The 20,665-nt window shown below is 50.7% G+C and overlaps 1 protein-coding gene across 2 annotated transcripts in view; it reads left to right on the forward strand.

The window, feature by feature from the left end:
• TMEM151B (transmembrane protein 151B) overlaps positions 1-19,584 on the forward strand; it is a 30,011-nt gene extending 10,427 nt beyond the window's left edge. For both annotated transcript variants that reach the window (XM_073338516.1, XM_073338517.1), the window contains exon 2: positions 1,786-19,584. In XM_073338516.1, the coding sequence (XP_073194617.1) occupies positions 1,786-3,222 (1,437 nt within the window). In that variant the 3' untranslated portion in view covers positions 3,223-19,584. The remainder of the gene's footprint in view (positions 1-1,785) is intronic.
• Positions 19,585-20,665: the final 1,081 nt, after the last annotated feature.

Below are 20,665 nucleotides of genomic sequence, written 5' to 3' on the forward strand. Positions count from 1 at the left end.
GGTTTTTTCACACCCCTGACCGATATTGCTATGTTGGTATAAGTTTTAAATGTTCACTCCTTTGTGGCCTAAAACATGGAGAAGAGGAAGAGAACTAAAGACATTCACACGTTGTAATTATAACGGACAATGCATCAAAGCGTCTCCGCTTGCATAAGCTAGAGGAGAAGAGCAAATCTAGGATCCCAACACCCCTTAATGACTGCTTTGCTAGCAGCTCACAGCTGGGGTCCCACATTCTGCCTCCACTTGTCTTCCTGGACACTGCTGTGTTATTTGATATGCATAGATTCACGCCCCAACTTGCTGCGCAATAACTTGCCCTAGGAGCAACCCCTCTAAGTAGGGTGAGGCTGGACCAGTGCTTGAATGGGACGTCTTCCAGGAAGTGGTGTAGGTTCTTCATGGGGAGGTGCTCTTCCTGAGTTGTTACCAAACTCCTAGTAGCATGGCGTTATGAGGTGCTGTGTTTTAGATGGGGCGTAAAACTGGTATTCTGCCCACGCCTGTTCGGTAAAGATCCCCGAGCAATTTTCTCGAGAAGGGTTTTCACCCCAGGGGCATAGCTAAATTCCACGGTGCTTGAGGGAGGGTAGGGGAGTTGCATGCTAAAGGCCACTGTTGCAGTGATGGGGGGAAACTTGCACATTAGAGGTTACTCTTGCAGTTCCAGGGGTGTTGGGGAACTTGCACGTGTGAGGTCACTGCCATAGTGCAGGGGAGCTTGCACAGTAAAGGTCATTGTCGCAGTATGAGAGGGTTGGAAACTTGCACTCTAGAGCAGCGCTTCTCAAGCTATCTGATGTGAGGGACCGGCAATTTTTTTCCCCAATGTGCACACAGACCAGCAGCCAATGGCTCGGTCCGCGGACCACCACTTTGAGTAGCATTGCTCTAGAGCACTGATCCACTTGCAGTGCTATTTGTGTCAGGCATTGTTGGAGGAACAGCCATAGGGGGATTTACAACCTGTTGTAGCTCTCCCAGAGAAGGGCCTTTCCTGCGGCTGGCAGGTTAACAGCTGGACTGCCATACGTGCAGACAGCTGCCCTGGGAGTGGAATTGCTGCTCAGGGGAGCACCTCGCTGATTTATACTCATGGCAGGCAGCGAGGAGTAGGGGAGGCAGCCACTTAGCCTGGGGCTGGAGCCTACAGCAACAGTGAATCATGGCAGAGGCTTGCAGGCAAGCTGGGCAATTACCGTTCCCAATCAGAGGTGGGATTGCCCTTTCCTAGGTGTGCTGGAAGACATGGTATTGGCTTCAAGTGACAGGGGAGAGGGAGGGATCCTGACTTCTCTGTGCTTTGATGCTAGTTCATGAATGGAGCAGCGAGACCACAGTCAGTCTGGAGGGTGGGGGGTCATATGTCCATATCTTCCAGGCAGGGACAGCATGGTCTGTTCACATTTACTGGGAGAGGAGGGCACGTGGCAACCCTGGAATGGCAGGAAGTGGGCACCGACTCCCAGTGCGGTAGCCAGAGGCTGCCCAATATGGGAATTGGGCATCAGTCACACAGAGCATCATCCCGAGACGAAGCACAGACCTCTGGCCCGTCTCGCCAGCCAGCTGAGAGGATTATCCCTGAGGAGTAACCTCTGAATGGGATCTGTTGCCTCTCTGAGGACAGCAATCTGGAATTAATTCTTTAGCCAGTTAATTGCAGGAGCGACTCAACGCTCTGTTCAGCGGGCTGGCTTTCCCCTTTCTGCTGCAGGCTATTAACTTCTCCCCCTGTTCTCTCTCCCCCTCTTCCCTGGTTCTCCTGGGCACCTGGAGCAGCAGCGACCGGTGAAGCAGTCCCTCAGTAAGTCCCTCTGCAGAGAATCCCACTGGAAATGCCTGCTGCTCTCCCTCCTCATGTACGGCTGCATGGGAGCTATGACCTGGTGCCATGTGACCAAGGTCACCCGGCTGACCTTTGACAGCGCCTACAAGGGCAAGTCCATGATGTATCACGATAGCCCCTGCTCCAATGGCTACGTTTACATCCCCCTGGCCTTCCTGGTGATGCTCTACGTGGTCTACCTGGTGGAGTGCTGGCACTGCTATGTCCGCAACGAGCTGCAGTACAAGGTGGACGTAGACAGCGTGCACGAGCGGGTGCAGCGAATGCAACAGGCCACCCCATGCATCTGGTGGAAAGCCATCAGTTACCACTATGTCCGGAGGACTCGGCAGGTCACCCGCTACCGCAATGGGGACGCCTACACCACCACCCAGGTGTATCACGAGAGGGTCAACACCCACGTGGCGGAGGCCGAGTTTGACTACTCCAACTGTGGGGTCAAGGACATCTCCAAGGACCTGATGGACCTGGAGAGCTACCCAGCCACTCGGCTCCGCTTCACCAAATGCTTCAGCTTTGCCAACGTTGAGTCCGAGAACTCCTACCTGACCCAGCGCGCCCGCTTCTTCACCGAGAACGAGGGGCTGGACGACTACATGGAGGCCAGGGAGGGGATGCACCTCAAGAACGTGGACTTTAAGGAATACATGGTGGCCTTTTCAGACCCAGACAACCTGCCCTGGTATGTGTCCCACTACGTCTTCTGGGTGGCTGCCCTGCTGAGCCTGTCCTGGCCTCTGCGGGTGCTGAATGAGTACCGCACCTCCTACGTCCATTACCACGTGGAGAAGCTCTTTGGGTTTGACTTTGTGGCAGTAACACCAGCTGAGGAGCGCTCCTTCTGTAGGAGGATGCCCCGTGTCAACACGGTGGACAGCACTGAGCTGGAGTGGCACATCCGGTCCAATCAGCAGCTAGTGCCCAGCTACTCAGAGGCCGTCCTGATGGACTTGGTGGGGCTCTCCAGCTGCACTAGCTACTCTGCTTGCAGGTACGGGGGCTACCGGCAGAACTGCGAGCGGTGCCACAGGACTATAAGCAGCTCGTCCATTTTCTCCCGCAGCGCCCTGAGCATCTGTAACGGCAGCCCCAGGATCCCCTTCAGCAGCAGCCGCTTCTCGCTGGGCCGCCTCTATGGCTCCCGGCGCAGCTGTCTCTGGCAGAGCCGGAGCGGGAGCCTGAACGAGCAGAGCTGCCCGACCGAGCAAACCCGCCTCTCCAGCCAGGTCACTGTGGAAGAGGAGGACCCTCCTGCTTACCAGGATGCCCTCTACTTCCCCGTCCTTATCGTGCACCGCAATGAGGGCTGCCTCAACCACGACCACCGTCACCTCCATCGGAATGGGTCCTGCATGGAGACCTCACTGTGAGTGGAGGGCAGCAAGGATCTCCCTCTTGATCACCATGTCTCCAGGCACAGGGACTTGGGAAGGGAGGGGATAGCCAGGAAAACAAGGCACCAGTGCCCCACTCAGCATGTGGGATGGAGAGGTCACTGCTTCTTGGTCTCCAAGGATAGGCTCAACAGCTGCTGCCTTTCCTCCCAGCCACATGGCCCCTTTGATGTCATGGAGGAGGGGGTGGCAGCAGGATGGGTGAGCAGCAGCACCACCTGTGCATGGCACAAAATGACAGACCGATGACCAGATGCAAAAAATGGTAGAAAGGAAAGGACTGAAGGAGGGAGCTGGGTGCTGTAGTTTCAAGCTCGGACTCGAAAGGCCCCGGCTGGCTGGAATAGTGCTAAATGACAACTACCACCCACCGCCCTGCTGCACCCGTGACCTCTGCCCCTCTCCCGCAGCGCTGCAGACTTACTCTCCCGCAGAGGGGTCCCGCATGGGGCCAAGAGGATCAAGGTCTGGCAGCACATTCCCTTTGGAGCAGCGATTAACTCCTCATGCGCCAAAGATCCTGGGGCACCTGGGCCCATAGAGCTGAAGGGCAGTTTAGAGGAGATGCTTAAAACCACAAGGCCAACTCTTTCCCCCCTTTTTTTGAGACTGTGCTCTGACTGTTACACTGTCCCCAGCTGCTGGGATGGGCATCGCTGCCAGACGGCTCCTTAGAAAGCCTCAGCACTCCAGGGCCAAAAATCGGCATTCCCTAGGTAAAGCTTAAAGCCAAGTACTTTTCCATTTGGGGTTGCAGAAAGCAGGAAGCAACAGGGAATATACCAAGGAAAGGCCCTACCTGGCATTAGAGTGCAGTCACAGCGTGAAGCCAGAAGGTCTGGCAGGAGAAGGCCCAGCCTGCAAAGCAAACCAAGGAGACCTTTGTGTGCTGGGTGCCTTCTGCGAGCCAAAGACACCCTATGGGGAAGGGGTGAGTTGGGCAGCTGGGGACCCCAAGGTCTTGAAGTGAGTGAGGTCTAGTCATAATTAATTCAGCCAAGCAAGGAGTCTGGCGTCCAGGGAGGTTCTGTTAGGTTCAACTGCAGTTTACCTATGAATAATAGAAGAGCAGGTTGGCGGGTCTCGGGGAGAGTAAATATTACATGAAGTCAAGCTGGCTCCAGGTTCCAGTAACTAATACGAAGGGAAGCTGGGTTTGGCACAGAGTTCTGAGGGCAAAGAGAGGCTGGAGATGGGAGAGAGGTGGGGATGTAGAGAGGCCCAGAGTTTCTGCTGTCCATGCTGGTGAAGGGAAGGGCTGCTAACAATCTGAAACAATGCAACCCCTTTGGCCCATGTGGTTACAAAAAGGGCTCCTCTCAGCATGATCCTCAGCTCCTGCGCTCCATGCTCCTCTCTGAAGGGTTTCCACTGGCTCCTTAGGGGACTAGTGTATGCAACCTGCCCAACAACCTCTTTAGGGTGTCTCCCTCGTAGCACAGACCAATGGGCAGAATCCTCTGGCTGGCTGAAAGGTGAACGGAAACAATCCCATTGATAATACTCCACAAAGGCCATGCTTCCAGGTTCCGTACAGAGTCTACGAGCAGGTTTATCAGAGGTAAAAGAACCCACCAAGCCCTGAGGGCAGGAGCCAGTTCCCTAGGAGCAGCTAAACACCGGCAGTGGTGGCATGAATGCAGCTCCCTGCCCCGCTGTGGGTGGCAACAGAACCTTTAACTCAGGTGTCTGCAGCAGGAAAAACCACACCAGTTCACCTTTCAGGTCCCAATCCTATGATGGGATCCATGTGAGTGGCCCCCTGCATTAACATAGAGCCCCATTAGTCAGTGTGGGTCCACCTATGCAATCCAATAGCAGGATCAAGGCCTAAATGGGTCACTTTCTTTAAACTTCTCCCTGAAACTAGTGCATGTGGGTGAGATCTCCTGCTAGGCTGGGCTTGTGGGTGAGGCCATCAATAGCCAATCCTACAAACTCATGCTCCTGCAAATGATCCTTATAGACATGAACAGTCACTTGAAGTCAGTGGTTCTACTTGCCATGGGTCAGGGTGGCAGGATCAGGTCCTCAGAGAGCAGCAGCAATGGCCACACGAGGCATTTCTTCTACGCTAAACTACAGAGGGTGGTTAGAAATAAGGGGATTATTTTGGAAAGTGCTCAAGGAAACCCAGGCTGGCCCATTACCTGGCTGCAGTAAGTTGCCTTTGTCCCACGGGCACATTATACTGGGGTATGAATGCCACCGTTTTTGTAACCCTGGAACGGACTGACCACAGTTGCCCGCCTTTCACCACTTCACATGCACATACCTAGAGGGATCGGCGTCTCAGCAGGCTCCCAGTCCTGCAAACCCTTACTCATGTGAGGAGTCCTTACTGGAATCAATGAGGCTACTCGCATGAGGAAGGATTTGCAAGATCAGGCCCATAAATATTTGGGAGGTGGGAGGGAAAAAGGAAAAGTAGTCAAGGCTGAACTGTATTTTTTGTAGAGATCTTTCAAAATCTGTGCTAGGATGTGAGAAAGGGGTGATGAGATAGTGCCTCTTAGGCCCACAAGCTCTGGGCTGGTTCTGTCTGTATTGCCTTCTTCATTAGAACATCACCGTACCTCTTGAACTCATTATAGGCTCACCGGTTTTCCTAAGGCCCCTTTTCCATTCAGCTAGCTGATCTGTGCCTGTTGAATGGCCAAGTTCTGGCCTTGGCCAGTGATCCCCACAGTCCCTGCTGTCCACCAGCCCTGTTGCATTCCCATCATCCACCATGGCAGAGAACGGCATGGAGCAACTCCCACCATTAGCCAGCAGCAAGCTTTGAACCCAAGAAGCAGCATGGTCCTCCATTGCTTGAGCTAAAGGAGTAACTCCAGTAGCTGGCAGCAGCAGTAGGCAGTACCAGGTTTACAATGGCACCAGAGGTGCCATGGAACCGGGCCCATGCTCAGAAAGGGCCCTGGCCTGCTCCGCTTGCACTGTGCCCCAAGACCCTGCTGGCTCCCCCCCGCCCACCATTTGCTCCTCTTGGCCTGCCTGCTGGCTGGCCAAGGGCTCCTCTCCTCTCCATGGCCCCATCCCCTGTTCCTCTCAGCCCCTGGTCAGACCCCAGTGCACCTCTCGCTCTGGGCAGTTTCTGCTTCCCACCGCCTATGGGGTGTTGGGGTGTGGGGACGGCTGTGTGGTGTGGCATGGTCCCACCCCTGAGGGGAAGGGGCACGCTGGCAACACAGGGCCGGGCAGGCCACTGTGTGTCTGGCAACTGCTGGTTTGTAAATAGTGCCCTGCACTGGGCTGGGCGGAGGGGGGCCACCCCTGCCATGCCATGCCCCATTGCTCTTGGCTGGCCCCTCGCTCTCAGGACCAACCTCCCTGCGCCATGCTCCATTGCCCTCATGGAGGCCCACAAATATGTTTGGTGCTGGCCCCACAAAAGGTTAATCCGTCCCTGGCAGCAGGACATGTCTATCCCTCTGCAGATCAGCTACAGAAAGGAGACAAGTAACACACACTGAACTATGTGTTACATTTGGTTCAGCCAGACCTCCCCCGGTCCATTTCTGCATGTAATGCTGCTGTACTGTTTCACTGATGAGATCTCAGTGCCTGTACCACTCCCTGTATCCCAGCCCCTCTCCTCAGTAATGCTGTTGTGTTGGTCGCTTTCCAGAATCTGACCTACCTTTAGGGAATTTCTCTAATAAGAATTAATACTTCACTAACTTCTCCCCTCATTTCCAAGATAAAGATCTTTCCCCGTGTTTCTAACAGGACCTGAGACTGTTGGAGCTGAAAGAATTTTAAACATCTCATTGACTTTCCCCCCATCGCTGATGAAGTTTATTCTCTGTCCTTAGGCAATGAAATTAGGCTGGTCAGTTTCACACTTTTTTCTAGTCAGTTTCACTTGTTCTGAGGTACTAAAACAAAGACTTTAACTGAAACTTTTTTTAAACCTCATAGTTCCATTCAGATTTTGTCTTGTCAAATTCCCCTCCTCCCATTACAGAACCTACATTTTGGGCTTAAATGGCCGTGGCCCTTTAAGAACTGGTAGGTATAAATAGCCAGGCCCTAGGCTATCCTGCTGTTCTGTTTCCATTGTTGTCTGCACGCTATGCAATGCTTCTGCCAAACCCAGACCTGGTAGAAGTGGCTACAGCTCTACTGGCTCCTCTTATACCAATTGACTTTGGCTGCCAGTGCCTCATTCGCCTCTCACTCAGGGCTCAGTGCAACTCCTGTTAATGTCAATGGAATAGCTCCTAGTGACGTTAATGGGAGATGATGGAATGTGCCCTTATGCCTTGGTAGAGGAGTATCCCCACTGAAATAATGGAGTTAAAATGGGCTGTGACTGGGGTACATGAGAGGGGACTCAGGCTCTCTTGTCCTTCCCCAGCTGTTCCATTTTAAAGCTGCTCATGGCTTAGGTTAGGCTACACTTGCCATCTTTCTGTGGCCAGGTGCCTTAGATCCATACATTTATCACAGGGGTCGGCAAGTCTTTCAGTTCCCCTAGGGACGGGGGAGCCCACAGAGCAAGGGCAGGTTAGAAAGGTTTACTTACCCACATCCTTTATCGCCAGTAGCAAAACTCTGCTGCCAAACACTCTGCCCATGAGCTTTGTCCAGTCCCTGTTCACACCAAGATTTTTTTCCCCTGGATTCAGGTTCATCTTGGTCCTTAGATAGCTCCATTTTCACCCACACCACCCTCAAAGTGTCATTGGGGAGACTGTCCTACCAGCCAGCAAGACTAGGCTTCCTCTAGATGCTGCTGCTGCTCACTTGGCCAGAGGCTCTTTACAGAGTGATGGGAGCCACCCACTGCCCCAGCACCTGGGACTGAACAAACTCACCCCACAACCAAGTTCATGTTTCAAACACAGCGTCCCCAAGTGGCACCATTAGGCTCGCTAATGCTGCTGGGAGAAGTTTGGCCCCTCTGACTGGAATTCTCCACCACCAAAGCCTGAGCCAAGGTTGTCCAAGATTGCTTGAAGCCCCTCCAAGCTCTCACCCCGCCTACCCATCTGTGGACTGAGGTGTTGCCTCTACAATGTCCCAAGTCCCTGCCAGCCCAAGGGAGAGAAAAGGCAGGTTCAGTAATCAAACCCTGGACTCCCACAGAGCAGCACTTTTACTGGCCCCACTAAGCCACTGCTGATTTGGGGGCACCTTTAATAGTAACTTGACATCTCATAGGCCAGCCCCCGCTTCTCCTTCAGCAACAGGGAGAAAAGCTGCCACCTGGAGTCTGATCTCCCACCATGAACTCCTCACCCATTTCTGATCCCCACTTTGAGAGGAAGGCAATTAACAGCCCTATCTCCCCTTTCCCCTGCAAATCTTAGGGCTAGCCCTGAGCCACCCTTTACCTGATGGTGTTGGCAGCGCACAGGGAGGGCCAGGTGCTAGGATACATGGGGAAAGCTTGTGCCATAGAGGGAGGTTAAGCACTAGGCATCTCAATCTGATGAGGAAAGGGCAGGCGGAGCCTGTGCGTGTCTCTGTGTGACCGCACCCAACAAAGCCTCTAACCAGCTCGGCTCTGCAGCCCAGCTGCCTCCTCCCTGCTCTCCTGCTGTTAGCCCATTAATAAATCCAGCTGTCCACTTGAGTTAAGATTCTCCTCCCCCACCAGATAAGAGATTCTCACTGGGTAGTGGAGGAGTCCCCTGGGCTGGGGGGGAGGAAATGCTGAGATCAGACATGCCAGTGGCCAATTAATCCCTTTGAAATCCAGCAGCTTCTCCAACACGCTACCTTTTTTCTAAGCGCTGCCCTAAGGCAGATGGTAGCATGCAGGGCCAGCTCTCCGGGGTATCTGCCCATCACCCCTGCATCCTTCCTGCATCCCTTTGCCCTGGCTGAGAGTCTGCTGAGCGGATGATGACGGGAGCAGTGCAGCCGCCAGCCAAGGCACTGGTACACACTAGAAAGTACCATGATGGGAATGGTCACCCAGCCCGGGTTCCGAGGGGGATGGATCAGAGCAGCCCCATCTATATGTGTCTCATCTGACTTTCCTGGACCCCACTGAGAAGGATGTGGGGAGGGAGGAACTCCATCCGCTCTCTGGTTCCCTCCTCCCCCAGTTCTGAGTTGCAGTGGAGCCAGGCATGTGCCTGGCCTGAGAGTGGGAGCAGGGGCTAGGATGAGCCCTTCCAGCCCACACATTTCCCTCCCTGGGGCAGGACAAGCCACGCTCATGTAGGGAGACCTGGCCGCCGACTCTAACAGCATAGTGGATGTGCCACGTCTGGGCATGGGAGCGGAGCACAGCCAAGGGCCTGAGGGGAGCAGGGATGAAGACAGGAGATGGCCTGGGTTGAGGATGAGAAACCTAGAGAGGATGGGCTTGAACCAGGGACTCACAGCTGTTGCCGCCCCCCTCCCCCAGCTTCTGACAGGCCTTTTAGTCCAGCCATGCACCTGGGGCCTCAGCTAAGAGTCCAGTGCACCCCCCCTTACACCCATATTCTTATCCCGGGGGGCTTGGAGGAGAGAACAGCAGCATCCAGAACTGGTGCATGGGTTTATGAAGGAGTGAGGGGGCTAGTACATGTGTGTTAAACATGTATTAAACAGGAGGAACGAGGAACCTACTACGTGTCCAGTCAGGCCCACATGAATGGGGAGATGTTTTAATTCTCCAAGGGGCACAAGTTATTTACACTGTCAGCACAAAGCACCAATAGGGTGATCTAAGTGTGAAAAATCGGGGCAGAGGGTTTGGGGGGGGGTGGTAATAGGAGCCTATATAAGAAAAAAACCCCAAATATTGGGACCGTTGCTATAAAATCGGGACATCTGGTCACCCTAAGCACCAATCCTCCAGTCTGTGTGGCAGTAACCACCACTAGCATTTCACCCCCTCCCGGTTGGGATGGGACCCAGGGACCCCCATGTGGCTATAGGCTTAGCAGCATTGTCTGAACTGGCCAGGTATCCATTCTCTCTGCAGTCTAGTGTCTGATCTCAGCTATGTCTGTGCCGGTGATGGTGATTCCTTTGGCAGCTCGTTCCATTGCCCGTCTGCTCATCTCATGATAGCATGTTGCCTGATATCTAACTTGAATTCTCCCTGCTGTATCTTAATCCCGTTACTTCTCCTCCATTGACTAATGAGAGTAATTGACCCTGCTTCTCTCTGGAACATCCCTTTCTGTATGAACAGACATGTACTGTCTCTCTTCAGCCTGCTCTTCTCCAGAGCCCAAGTGCCCACTTCTTCCAAGGTCTTATTATGCAGACCATGTGCTTGCTGGACTGTGCAACCTTTTCCTGTCCAAAGATTCCTTCCTTGTGTCCTAGCCCTGAAGAAACCCAAGCAGGGAGAGGGGAAAGGAGCAAAGCAAGGAGGGGCTATTATCCTGCAAGCTAAGGCTCATCTCAGGGCTGATTTTCCCTCTCCCGACAGCTCAGCAGATCGCTGCAGAGTGATTTTGCTCTCCGTGTTGTAGGTGCCTGGCGCTGTTCTCCCTGTACATGTGGGGAGCAGAGTGGCCCCACCCCTACAGCCCAGATCAGAACATATCCCTTAGTGAAGGTTAGGAGCACGCTGAAGCTAGGTTGCAAAGCGAGGGAGAGGGGAAGGGTAAACTTTTCCCATCCCTATCCCAACCATTGCAGTCTCCCATATACTGGGGTTTGTTCTCAGCACAATGCTGGACACAGCAGGCTTTTACCCATGGAGCACGATGCTTGAACGGGACAGCAGCCAGGCCCCTTCTTTTCCCAGCACGTGGAACAGCTAATGCAGTATTCAAAGAGGATAAGGTTAAATAATACTCTTGAGCTATTTTGCATTTCCTGTTGCTGCCATGCAAGAATCTGTCAAGTAGTGTAGGCACCAAGGTTTGGCTTTGCTAATTAAAGGGGATGTGTGTGTGTGAGTGAGTGGGGTTCAGTCAACCCTAATCTGAATAGACACATTGCCATCATTTTAGCCATTATCATTTTTGCCTTTGAACCTTCCCCAACAGTCCTGGGTTCCCAAGCGTTTCGCTAGTGCAGTGCAAGGAAGCAAAACTGACCAGCCTCGTATCATTGCCTGCAATGCCAGGCCTCAAACAAACTCCTGATGAGGACAGCAAGTGAATTTTCAGAATGTTCGTTCAGGTTTAACAATGGTAAGGCAGGGAGAGGAAACTTCTCTGTATAGCTAACCACAAGCATTCAAATATGAATCAGCCCCACCCCCCCGATGCATAGCCTGGCTTAAAAATGATAGGATTTTAAAAAATAAATACATTTGGGGTTCTTTTCATCTGCCTTTAGGTCTTTGAGCCTTTACAAGTCACATTTTCAAGCTCTTCTCCCCAACCACAAGGACTTAGAACTTCCTTTTTTCTTTAAATGAAAGCTGAGACCCTCACCATATAACGCAAAAAGAAAAGGAGTACTTGTGGCACCTTAGAGACTAACCAATTTATTTGAGCATGAGCTTTCGTGAGCTACAGCTCACTTCATCGGATGCATCTCTAAGTTAGTCTCTAAGGTGCCACAAGTACTCCTTTTCTTTTCACCATATAACGTGACTCCCAAGAGCTGGAGCTTGACGAAGAACACCAACACACACACACTGCTTTTAAGACGTGATTCTTGACAATCCAGGGCTGTGCTGACGACCAACAAATTTTCACTATGGAAAACGTAGAGGCTACTGTTTGCTTGACTTTTTTAAAAACCCCTCTTTGCACCTACTACTCACAATCCAGAGAAATAGCCCTTTGCTGCTCTTTGTTTCCCAAGTAATTAGTTAACTTTTCATCTTTTGTCCGAGTTCCGATTAGGCTGAAGTAGCAAGTGAGGACAGGGGTGATTTTGCTCAACTCGCTGTCTGGGAAGCAGGCAGGGGGAAGGGCACTGGAATGGATATGCTCAGCGGGCGATACTCTTTAAGAAGAGCAAGATGGCTGACACTGTGCATGTGAGTGGCCTTTACATGCAGGCCCCTGTTCTGCAACTGGCTTTACAGGAGTGGTCCTCTGCACCAACGCAGAGTCCACTAGGGGCCTGCCTGTGGGGATTCAACCGTAGGATTGGGGCCTTAATCTTTAAGAAGACAAAAAGGGTGATAAGCCAAGTAGCACCTGGTTTCAGGGGCAATAACAGTATAAGATCTCCCCTCTGATTTAAGTATTACTCCAATGGTGAAATAACATCCTTGGCCTTTTGTTCCAGCCGTTCAGATTACAACCCTGGTCATTTCTGTTTAATTATCACACAAGTGATATTTTACAGCTGTCAAGTTTAAAACCAGGCAGCAGAGCTGCTACTGTCCTGCAGTATACAGTGAGAAGTGCAGTATGTGTGGTGGAGATCTGAAACATTACTGCACCAGCCAGAATTCATATTACCAAACCATGGGCAGCCATAGCGCTCCATACAGAATGAATGCTTTCTTTTAAATTAAATTAGTCTTTGTTGAAGAAAATAAAATATATGGCTACCTGGCTCCATGCTATCCAATACATGGCCTGTGATTTAAACATCAGGCCAGTTGTATATTCCAACTGAAATGCACATGTTGGCATAGAGTTCGCATAGCCTGGATGCGTGATGTGTTGGGTCCTATACAGTTTGGAACATAGGGTTGTTGTTTTTTCTCCTCCCCCTTGTGGGCACTGCTAACTTCAGTGGATATAATGGGCATTTTGGAAAGAAGGGGAAGGGGCATAGCCAAGGTGCAAGTAGAAATTAATTGGCTGTGGTCATCCTTAGTTGTAACTCTGTTGAAGCCGGTGGAGCTACGCAAGGGTGAACATGGCCCATCTTCTCCAGAGCTTCACTTGCCCTTGAATCCAGCCTGATCAATCCCTTGCAATATTTATTTTATGCCTGGAATTAACATTGGGATTTTGCTGAATAAATCACCTTCCAGAATCTACCTGGTCTTCAATGAGCTTGTGAGATCCAGGTACCCCTGTGGCCAACCTGTTGTCAGGAGGTTCTGCTCTCCTCCCTCCGTCATGGAACCTAGAGTTACACTTTGAAGGGGAACCTTATGCCCAAGGATTTGATCTTGTGAGCTGCATCGAAACAAACAAATTGACCACTGCGACCTAGGGCCAGGAGCCTTCTTCTCCCCAACAGCAACTCTTTCCAGCCAGGACATGGCATTTTCCATAGCCTTCCTGCCTACGAGTTCCAGGGTCTAAACTAAACTTGGAAGAAGCCTCATGTACTTCCCCTTGTTCTCTCCATGCCTGGTCTGTCTTGGGGGCAGTGTCTTTATGAAGTCCAAGGAGATCATCTTCCTGCAATCCAGAGCCAGTCTCTACCAGCAGGTACATCACCCACCTATGCAACACTTTTAAGACCTAAGACTTTTAATGGGGAAAATGAAACTTTATGGGAACACATGTGCCCTTCCAGAAATATTGCCAGTTCTTGGAACTTTGGGGATTTTGTAGCTCACCCACTGTGATTAGACTTTAGTGGACTTTGCAGAGCAAACACACACACACACACACGAGGATCGCTCACTCTCCATCAGTGCAAGCTACTTCTGCAATCTTAGCTATTCACTGAATGAAAGAAACACAACATAGCTACAATGTGTCAAGATGATTTAGTATTGGTATCAGTCACACGATTCTAGTGTCCATTAGCTGCACTGGCAGCTGACATCTAATGAGTTCTGACTTTGGATGGCAGCCCTTGAAGCAATCAGGGTGAAAAGGATTCAAAACACAGGCCTGAGAATACAAACAAGTCTCCAGAAGCAGGAGCAGATACATGAGATCAGGTGATAACAGATGGATTCTTCCTGTTCAAGTTAGGGAGAGAGTTTTTTTGATCAGATTTTTCTTCTGGGGAGCAGATGGCCCTGAGTGATGACATTGGAGGTGGGGAAGGGGAGGTGGGAGAATGACGTAATAGATTCTGGGCAAGTCTACGCTACAGCGCTACGTCGGCACAGCCGCACTGATGCAGCTGTGCTGCGGTGCACATCCAGTGTAGATGCACTGTGCCAACAGGAGAGCGCTCTCCCATCGGCGTAATTACTGCACCTCAGTGAGAAGCTCCCGCCGACAGCTCCAGTCTCCCGCCGACAGCTCCAGTGTGGACAGCGCAAAACTTGCGTTGCGCCAGGGGGGAGTTTTTTCATCCCCCTGAGCAACATAAGTTAGATCAACTTAACTGGTAGTGTAGACCTGCCCTCTGAGAGAGGCCTGATGAGAGAACATCTTTTATTGGATCAACTTCTGTTGGGGAAAGAGACAAACTTTCAAGAAGAGCTCTGTGGAGCTCAGAAGCTTGTCTTTTTTCACCTCTGTGGAGCTCAAAAGCTTGTCTCTCTCACCAACAGAAGTTGGTCCAATCAAAGATATTACCTCACCCTCCTTGTCTCTCTGATATCCTGGGACCAACACAGCTACAACAGCCCTGCAAACTAATGGATTCTACTGTTCTGTGAAGCTTCACTCAATACACTGTAGAGCTGGTTGGAAAAAAAAAATCCCAATAAAATGTGTTAGAGGAATTTCTCAAAAGTTTTTCCTGTTGGGTTCCCCCCTTCAAAATAGAGCTAGAGAAAAAAACGTGAACAATTTTTGGTAAAGGGTTTTTTTCCTTTTATGCTTGATAATTGAATTTTTGATGAAAAATTTATTCATACCCCTCACCAATTTGAAAAATTTCAACCACTTCCACTAAATAGTCAGGCCTCAAGGAAAAGAGAACAAAACAGAAGGAGAAAATAGAAAAGGATAAAGTTGTTATATTTTGTTCCATCAAAACAAACTGGCCTGGTGCATACGCACAGCTAGTGGGATGGAGTCCTGCGCCAAAATTTAAGTTGCTCAGAGTAATCCATTATTTCCTGTAGCAGTTCAGTAAATGATAAAATGATGCCTGTTTCATGGGAAAGGAAGCTGATCTCTGGCCTTGTTTGTGTGGAGGTGGTTGTGGAATTTCACGTTTGCTGCAGTGAGTGTATGAGCCATGAAGGACAGGGATAGAAAGGTGGTGCCAATAAGCATGTGGTGAGAAGTATTTTAGAACATCCTAGTCCCCATGTCTGACTGGAATTGGAGAGCCACTGAATCCTTCCCCCAATCTGATACCAGGCATAACTCCAGCTAATCTCCCCTCCCCTATTCAGCTCCCAACGCATAATCCTACTGACATGACCAAAGCCTGAGTGACCATCCCACCTGCTCCCTTGATCCCCTGGATCAAGATGGAATGCTGGGATTTGGAGTGGCCTCAGTCTGCACTATGTTTCGGCAGCCACCTGCCATGTTGTCAACTTCCATTGGCCACATTTCCCCCCCGAGGGCTGCACAAACCTTGGATTAATCTGTCATCTCTGGGGACAGCCACAAACCCACTTCTGTGCTCGGTGACGTGACTTGGACCCATGAGGGAACTCCTTTATTCTCTAAATCACTGCAGCACAGCCATCATTCCTTCAGTCACACTGGTTGCTACACTCACAAAAAAACCTTCCCTGCTGCTTCCTTCACTCCTTGAACGCATATAGGCAGCTATGTCAGAGCCTTCCAGAGATTCAAGAAGAAACGGTCCCGAAAGATCATGACACCAGAGCGTAAAAGCCCTGCCATATTGATTTTCCTGACCTCCAGGACTCAACAGCTGAGAGATAGATACCTGCTTTCCCCGAGCAGAGGGGCCCGCTAAACGAGGCAGAGGAACTCCAAACACGTCGCTATAGGCACGAGGGACCGAAAGGCACGATCACCATCACAAATATTGTACGCAGATGCGTTATCTACAGGGCCCTTTGTGAACACAGGACCCAGTCCTGCTGCTGCTGAGGTTGAAGGAAGCTTTGCCATTGCCTTCAGAATGTGCAGTGTCCAACTCACAGAGGAAGCTCTCTGCCCTGAGGTGCTTCCAGGCTGGACAGAGTCAGATAAAAACTGACTAGGCAGGCCACAACACAGTGAGAACTCAGCATAGATTTTTTTAAGTGGGAGTGGTGAGCATGCTATAATCCAGTTGCTTGGCATCTGTGGGCTTTGGGGAAGTGGTGGCTTTTCAGGGGGTGGGGGTTGGCTGGAGAGGGGGAAGGAGCCTGGGGCACTAGGCTAGGGAGGCTGTTACAGGACAGAAGATGGCATGGGAGAAAACAGCGGAAGGCGGAATCAAAGGCAGCGTCAAGGTAGAGCAAAAGGTGTGTGATGGACATTCTGAAAGGAGAAGTCTCCTTGGCTAAGGAGACAGCTGTGTGAGTAACGCCTGGTGTAACTGCAAGGCCTGAGACGCCTTAATTTATCAGAGCAATACCATTGCCTCCCAGGCTGGTGCTCTCAGCCCACTCTCCAAGGAACAGATGAGCATTAACCACAAGGGATAACATTGCCAGAGGCCCAGATGTATAATTGTCACTGGCTAACAACTAAATTGCCTTTCGCCTCTAGAGAAGCTAATCCATCCAGGTCAGAGGGGATGGTGTTGGTAGGGATCTGGCAGCACTTGCTTTCTGAGGCCTGGCTAGTGGGAATAAAGCTCTTCATTCGTTAGCTATGCTCTCAGCCTAATTTAACTATTTGCAGGCAGTGTCTCTACACTACCTCACACCTCCCTGGCTCCCTAAAACCCTCCCCACATAGGACACAAGCGAAATGAGTTCAGAGGGTTTCGTTCTTACTCCATGTGGACAAAAGTGCCGCTCTGCAGCGAGCCAAGAGTAGAAGCAGAAGTACTGCAGGTCAAGAGCGACATATACCAGCAGAGCTGTGTGGGCCCCAGGACTGAACGAGAGTGTGAGAGAGAGCGGGGGTTGCAGGTGCAGACTGAGGACAATTAGCAGAGCTGGGTGGAGAGCCCAGGAATGGAGTAGAAAGGGGAGCGACCTGGCTGAGGCGGATTAGCAGGGTTAAGTGGGAGGAATCTTGCCAACACTATGCATGGTTCAGACCAGCACTCTGTGTCCCTCATTTTATGAGCATCACATTCATTCACTAATTTGTTTTTAAAAACCCCAAACAGGGTTTCAGGCTATTCTGCGACTGGGCATGCAAGGCTCTGCCCAGTCCCTCAGACCTTTTCAGCTGCCATGGAAATGACTGGCCGTACTCTGCTGTCTCAGGGTGACTCACAAACCCACCAGGACTCATCTTCCTCCACTGCCTCCAAATTGCCATTCTCCAGCCGCTCTGGCTAGCTGAGCACACAAAAGGTAGACTAAGCGGCAGTAGAAATACTTTCCCACCCTGGCAGCAAATAGAGAAAGCTCAGTGTGGGCAGTGCCAACCTAATGCAGGCCAAACGAAGGGGCTGAATGAAGTAAGGAGCTCTGTGCATACCCACCCTCCCCCATTTCCCAGCTAGTGCTGGAAATTAACTAGCCCGTTTCATGAGACATTGTTGCTCCGACACCAAGAAATGACACCGCTGTGGCTCATAGCAGAAGCTGTGAGATTTGGGCAGCCAGCCACAGACATACGTCCCTTCCACCGTATGCATTCAGATCAGAAGAGCAGAAGCCCAGCTTGCCATCTGCTGCTTTAAGGAACCAGCTTTTCGCCCCATCCAGCTCAGGCGGGGGCGCTTACTTGCACACTTAAAGCAAAAGCTCTAGTGTCGTTCCCAAGAGTTCAAACCTCTCAAAGCCACTGTTTATACGCCCCTCCCTCCGCGCACGCACAAAGAAATGCTGTCTCATTTGATTGGCTTGCCCTGATTTTGCCCCTTCATGCTGCTGGATAGGGCAGAAACAGCATTTGGGGATCCTCAACATACAGCCAAGTGGAGCAGAAACTGCTCTCAGACTTCGGAGCTGAAGGTCATTCCTCCCTAGCTTTGCAATGAGGTCTCACAGTTGACCTACACCTTCAGTGTCCTATGGGACTGTTGGCCTTCCATAGCACTAGGTGAACTATTGCTAGTGAATTATTCATTCAATTCATTTGCCCTTATTTCTGTTGCCGATGGTCCCTGGCCAGACTTGGATTTTTACTAAATGGTTTGTTATTTGAAATTGTTCAAAGATGTGTCAACTAACACGTTATTCACTTCTGTGGGTCCATGCTTGGCAGGGGGAGGAGGGGGCGGTCACCCAAGTCACATGGTTTCATTTGGGTGCCAGAGGAGGGAAGTCCAAGAGATTTCAAGATGGCTGCCTGAACAGACATTCCAGTGAGTCTTGGCACAGGTTAGGCATTTGTAAGATAGCTGCTATAGTTCAGCTACTTGCAGACTTTCCTCTGTTTACAGGAAGAAGGTGTGAATGCCCTGGAAGGCAATTTAATACAATTTTTATTGTAACAAATATTCACAACCCTTTTTTTTTAAAACTATGTTTGCCCAGTTCTAACCACCTCTCAGGGCAGATGCTGCCAAACAAACCTACCATTCTTTGTGTATTTGGTGGAGTGTGGTTTACGGTACATTTTGGGAACACAACCACTTCCAACCTTGAACTGGTTTTCAATGAATCACCCTGCTCTCCACGAAGTGGGCTGCCCTTGTAATTTACACAGAGTTGTTCTTGGGACAAATCTAACCCTTTTGTAACTAGTCCATCCACATCATTGGGAGTGACGCCTGCCCGTGTGGCTGAACATGGTCTTTGGGCTTTTGCAAGGTTACTAAACAAAATCTCATCTACTTCAGCTGTGTCATAGAATCTCAGGGTTGGAAGGAACCTCAGGAGGTCATTTAGTCCAACCCCCTGCTCAAAGCCAATCCCCAATTTTTGCCCCAGATCCCTAAATGGCCCCCTCAAGGATTGAGCTCACAACCCTGGGTTTAGCAGGGCAGTGCTCAAACCACTGAGCTATCCCTCCCCCACTTCTTTAAGAAAATATTTTGTAAACTTAAGAACACCGACCTCAACAAAAAATGCTTAGTGGTGGGTAATGAGTAGCTGACGTTCTGGAGAGGTCTTGACAAAATCTTTTATAGCTGCTGTGGCTGGCTTTTCTTTTGTTGGTGATAGCCCCTGCAGAACACCAGAGTGTAGCTTGGAAGGGAGTAAATAGCGTAGGTTGATTTGCAAGGGCTTTAGGGTAGTGCTGTTGACACACCTCTAAGGTGGCCATTGCTGCCAGTGATAACCTCACACCGTATCCTTTCTGATCTATAAGGCCAGAGCATCAAGCAGCTAAGGGTCCCATTGGCCTGGGGTCCACAGACAGCAGAGCCACGGGCGTTTGTATCTGCTGTGTGGAGTGAAGCACCGGTGGGGATCTGTCTAACAAACTCTTTAGTGAGCATTGGGAACAGTTTTTACTTTTAAATATGTCAATATGATCTAGCTCTCTCTATCTGTCTGTCTCTCTTTCTCTCTCTGTACAAACAGTATATCACAATGTTGCCTTTTCTGTTGGAAATATCAAAGTACAAAGATTGTAAACCAAATCGGTGTAATAAAAGTTCCAGATGATTCACTGACTCCGGCCTCAGCTGTGGGTTTGTTCGTGTCAGAGACTCTGTAATGTTATTCACTGGTAGTGAACATAGGACAAGTAGGATGAGACCAGACCCCCCTGTACACAGAGGCAAAAGGACATTACCCTGTGAGGCCTGCCATGGTTCAGCATTCTTGCAGGAGGGATCAAAGGACCCGGGGAGTCAATCAAGTGGCCCCTTTCCCATCACCCTCCTCAGGTGGCCAATAGACTGGGCCCAACAAGTATTTTCCCCTCCAGGGAAGAAGTGTGTGAGTGAGGAGACAGAGCCCTGGCTTCCTCTTACTCTTATGCCACTACTCCTTTGCTTCCCTTCCTTCCCGTTGTGATAGGTGGGGAGCCCTCCCTCTGAATGCAGGGGAAGCAGTTTTGTTTTCAGCAAGACAACTTGGCTTTCCCCTGAGCAGGGTACACAGAGCTGCATGGGTTCTGGCTGGGATGTTACAGCTCCTTCTACCCCAAGGTTAAAAACAGCCACCCTCCCTAAGACAAGTGTCCTGTTCAAAACGAGCCTCACCAGTTCCCACAGCAATGCCACTGAGGAGCAAAGGCAGAACAGCACATAACCCTTCCTAAGACGGGGAGATCTATTGTATATGGAACATAGCTCGTTAGCGTCATCACATGTCTGTCTAGAATGCTAGACAGTGGTTGTAAAAATATATTCAAAGCCTCAGCTGCGTCAATAAGCAGAGAAAAGTTTCGGACCTGCAACAAACAACATTCTCCCCTCCCCAACCTCTACATACCCTGTTTAGCCCACCATTCAGGAGAAGCCTGAAATAGCAGCACGGCCTGAAGGTCAGATCTGGAACGGGCCACTTTGCTTGGAAGATGCTGCGCTGTTTCACTGTGGGGACAAAAGGCTGTTGCTTGGGCTCACTCCCCCTCAATGGTCTTGGCTTGAGCTTATTACTGGAATGCTTTCCAAAACCTGGATGGCACCACAGGAATCATAACCGGGTCTCAAGAACTTTGGGCGTCCGAATTCAGAGGCAAGTTGCCTCCATGAAGCCACATCAGATCCAATTACTACCCCACATTAACCCACATGCCAGGATGAC

Source organism: Lepidochelys kempii, chromosome 3 (assembly GCF_965140265.1).
Source record: "Lepidochelys kempii isolate rLepKem1 chromosome 3, rLepKem1.hap2, whole genome shotgun sequence".
Lineage (NCBI taxonomy): Eukaryota > Metazoa > Chordata > Testudines > Cheloniidae > Lepidochelys > Lepidochelys kempii.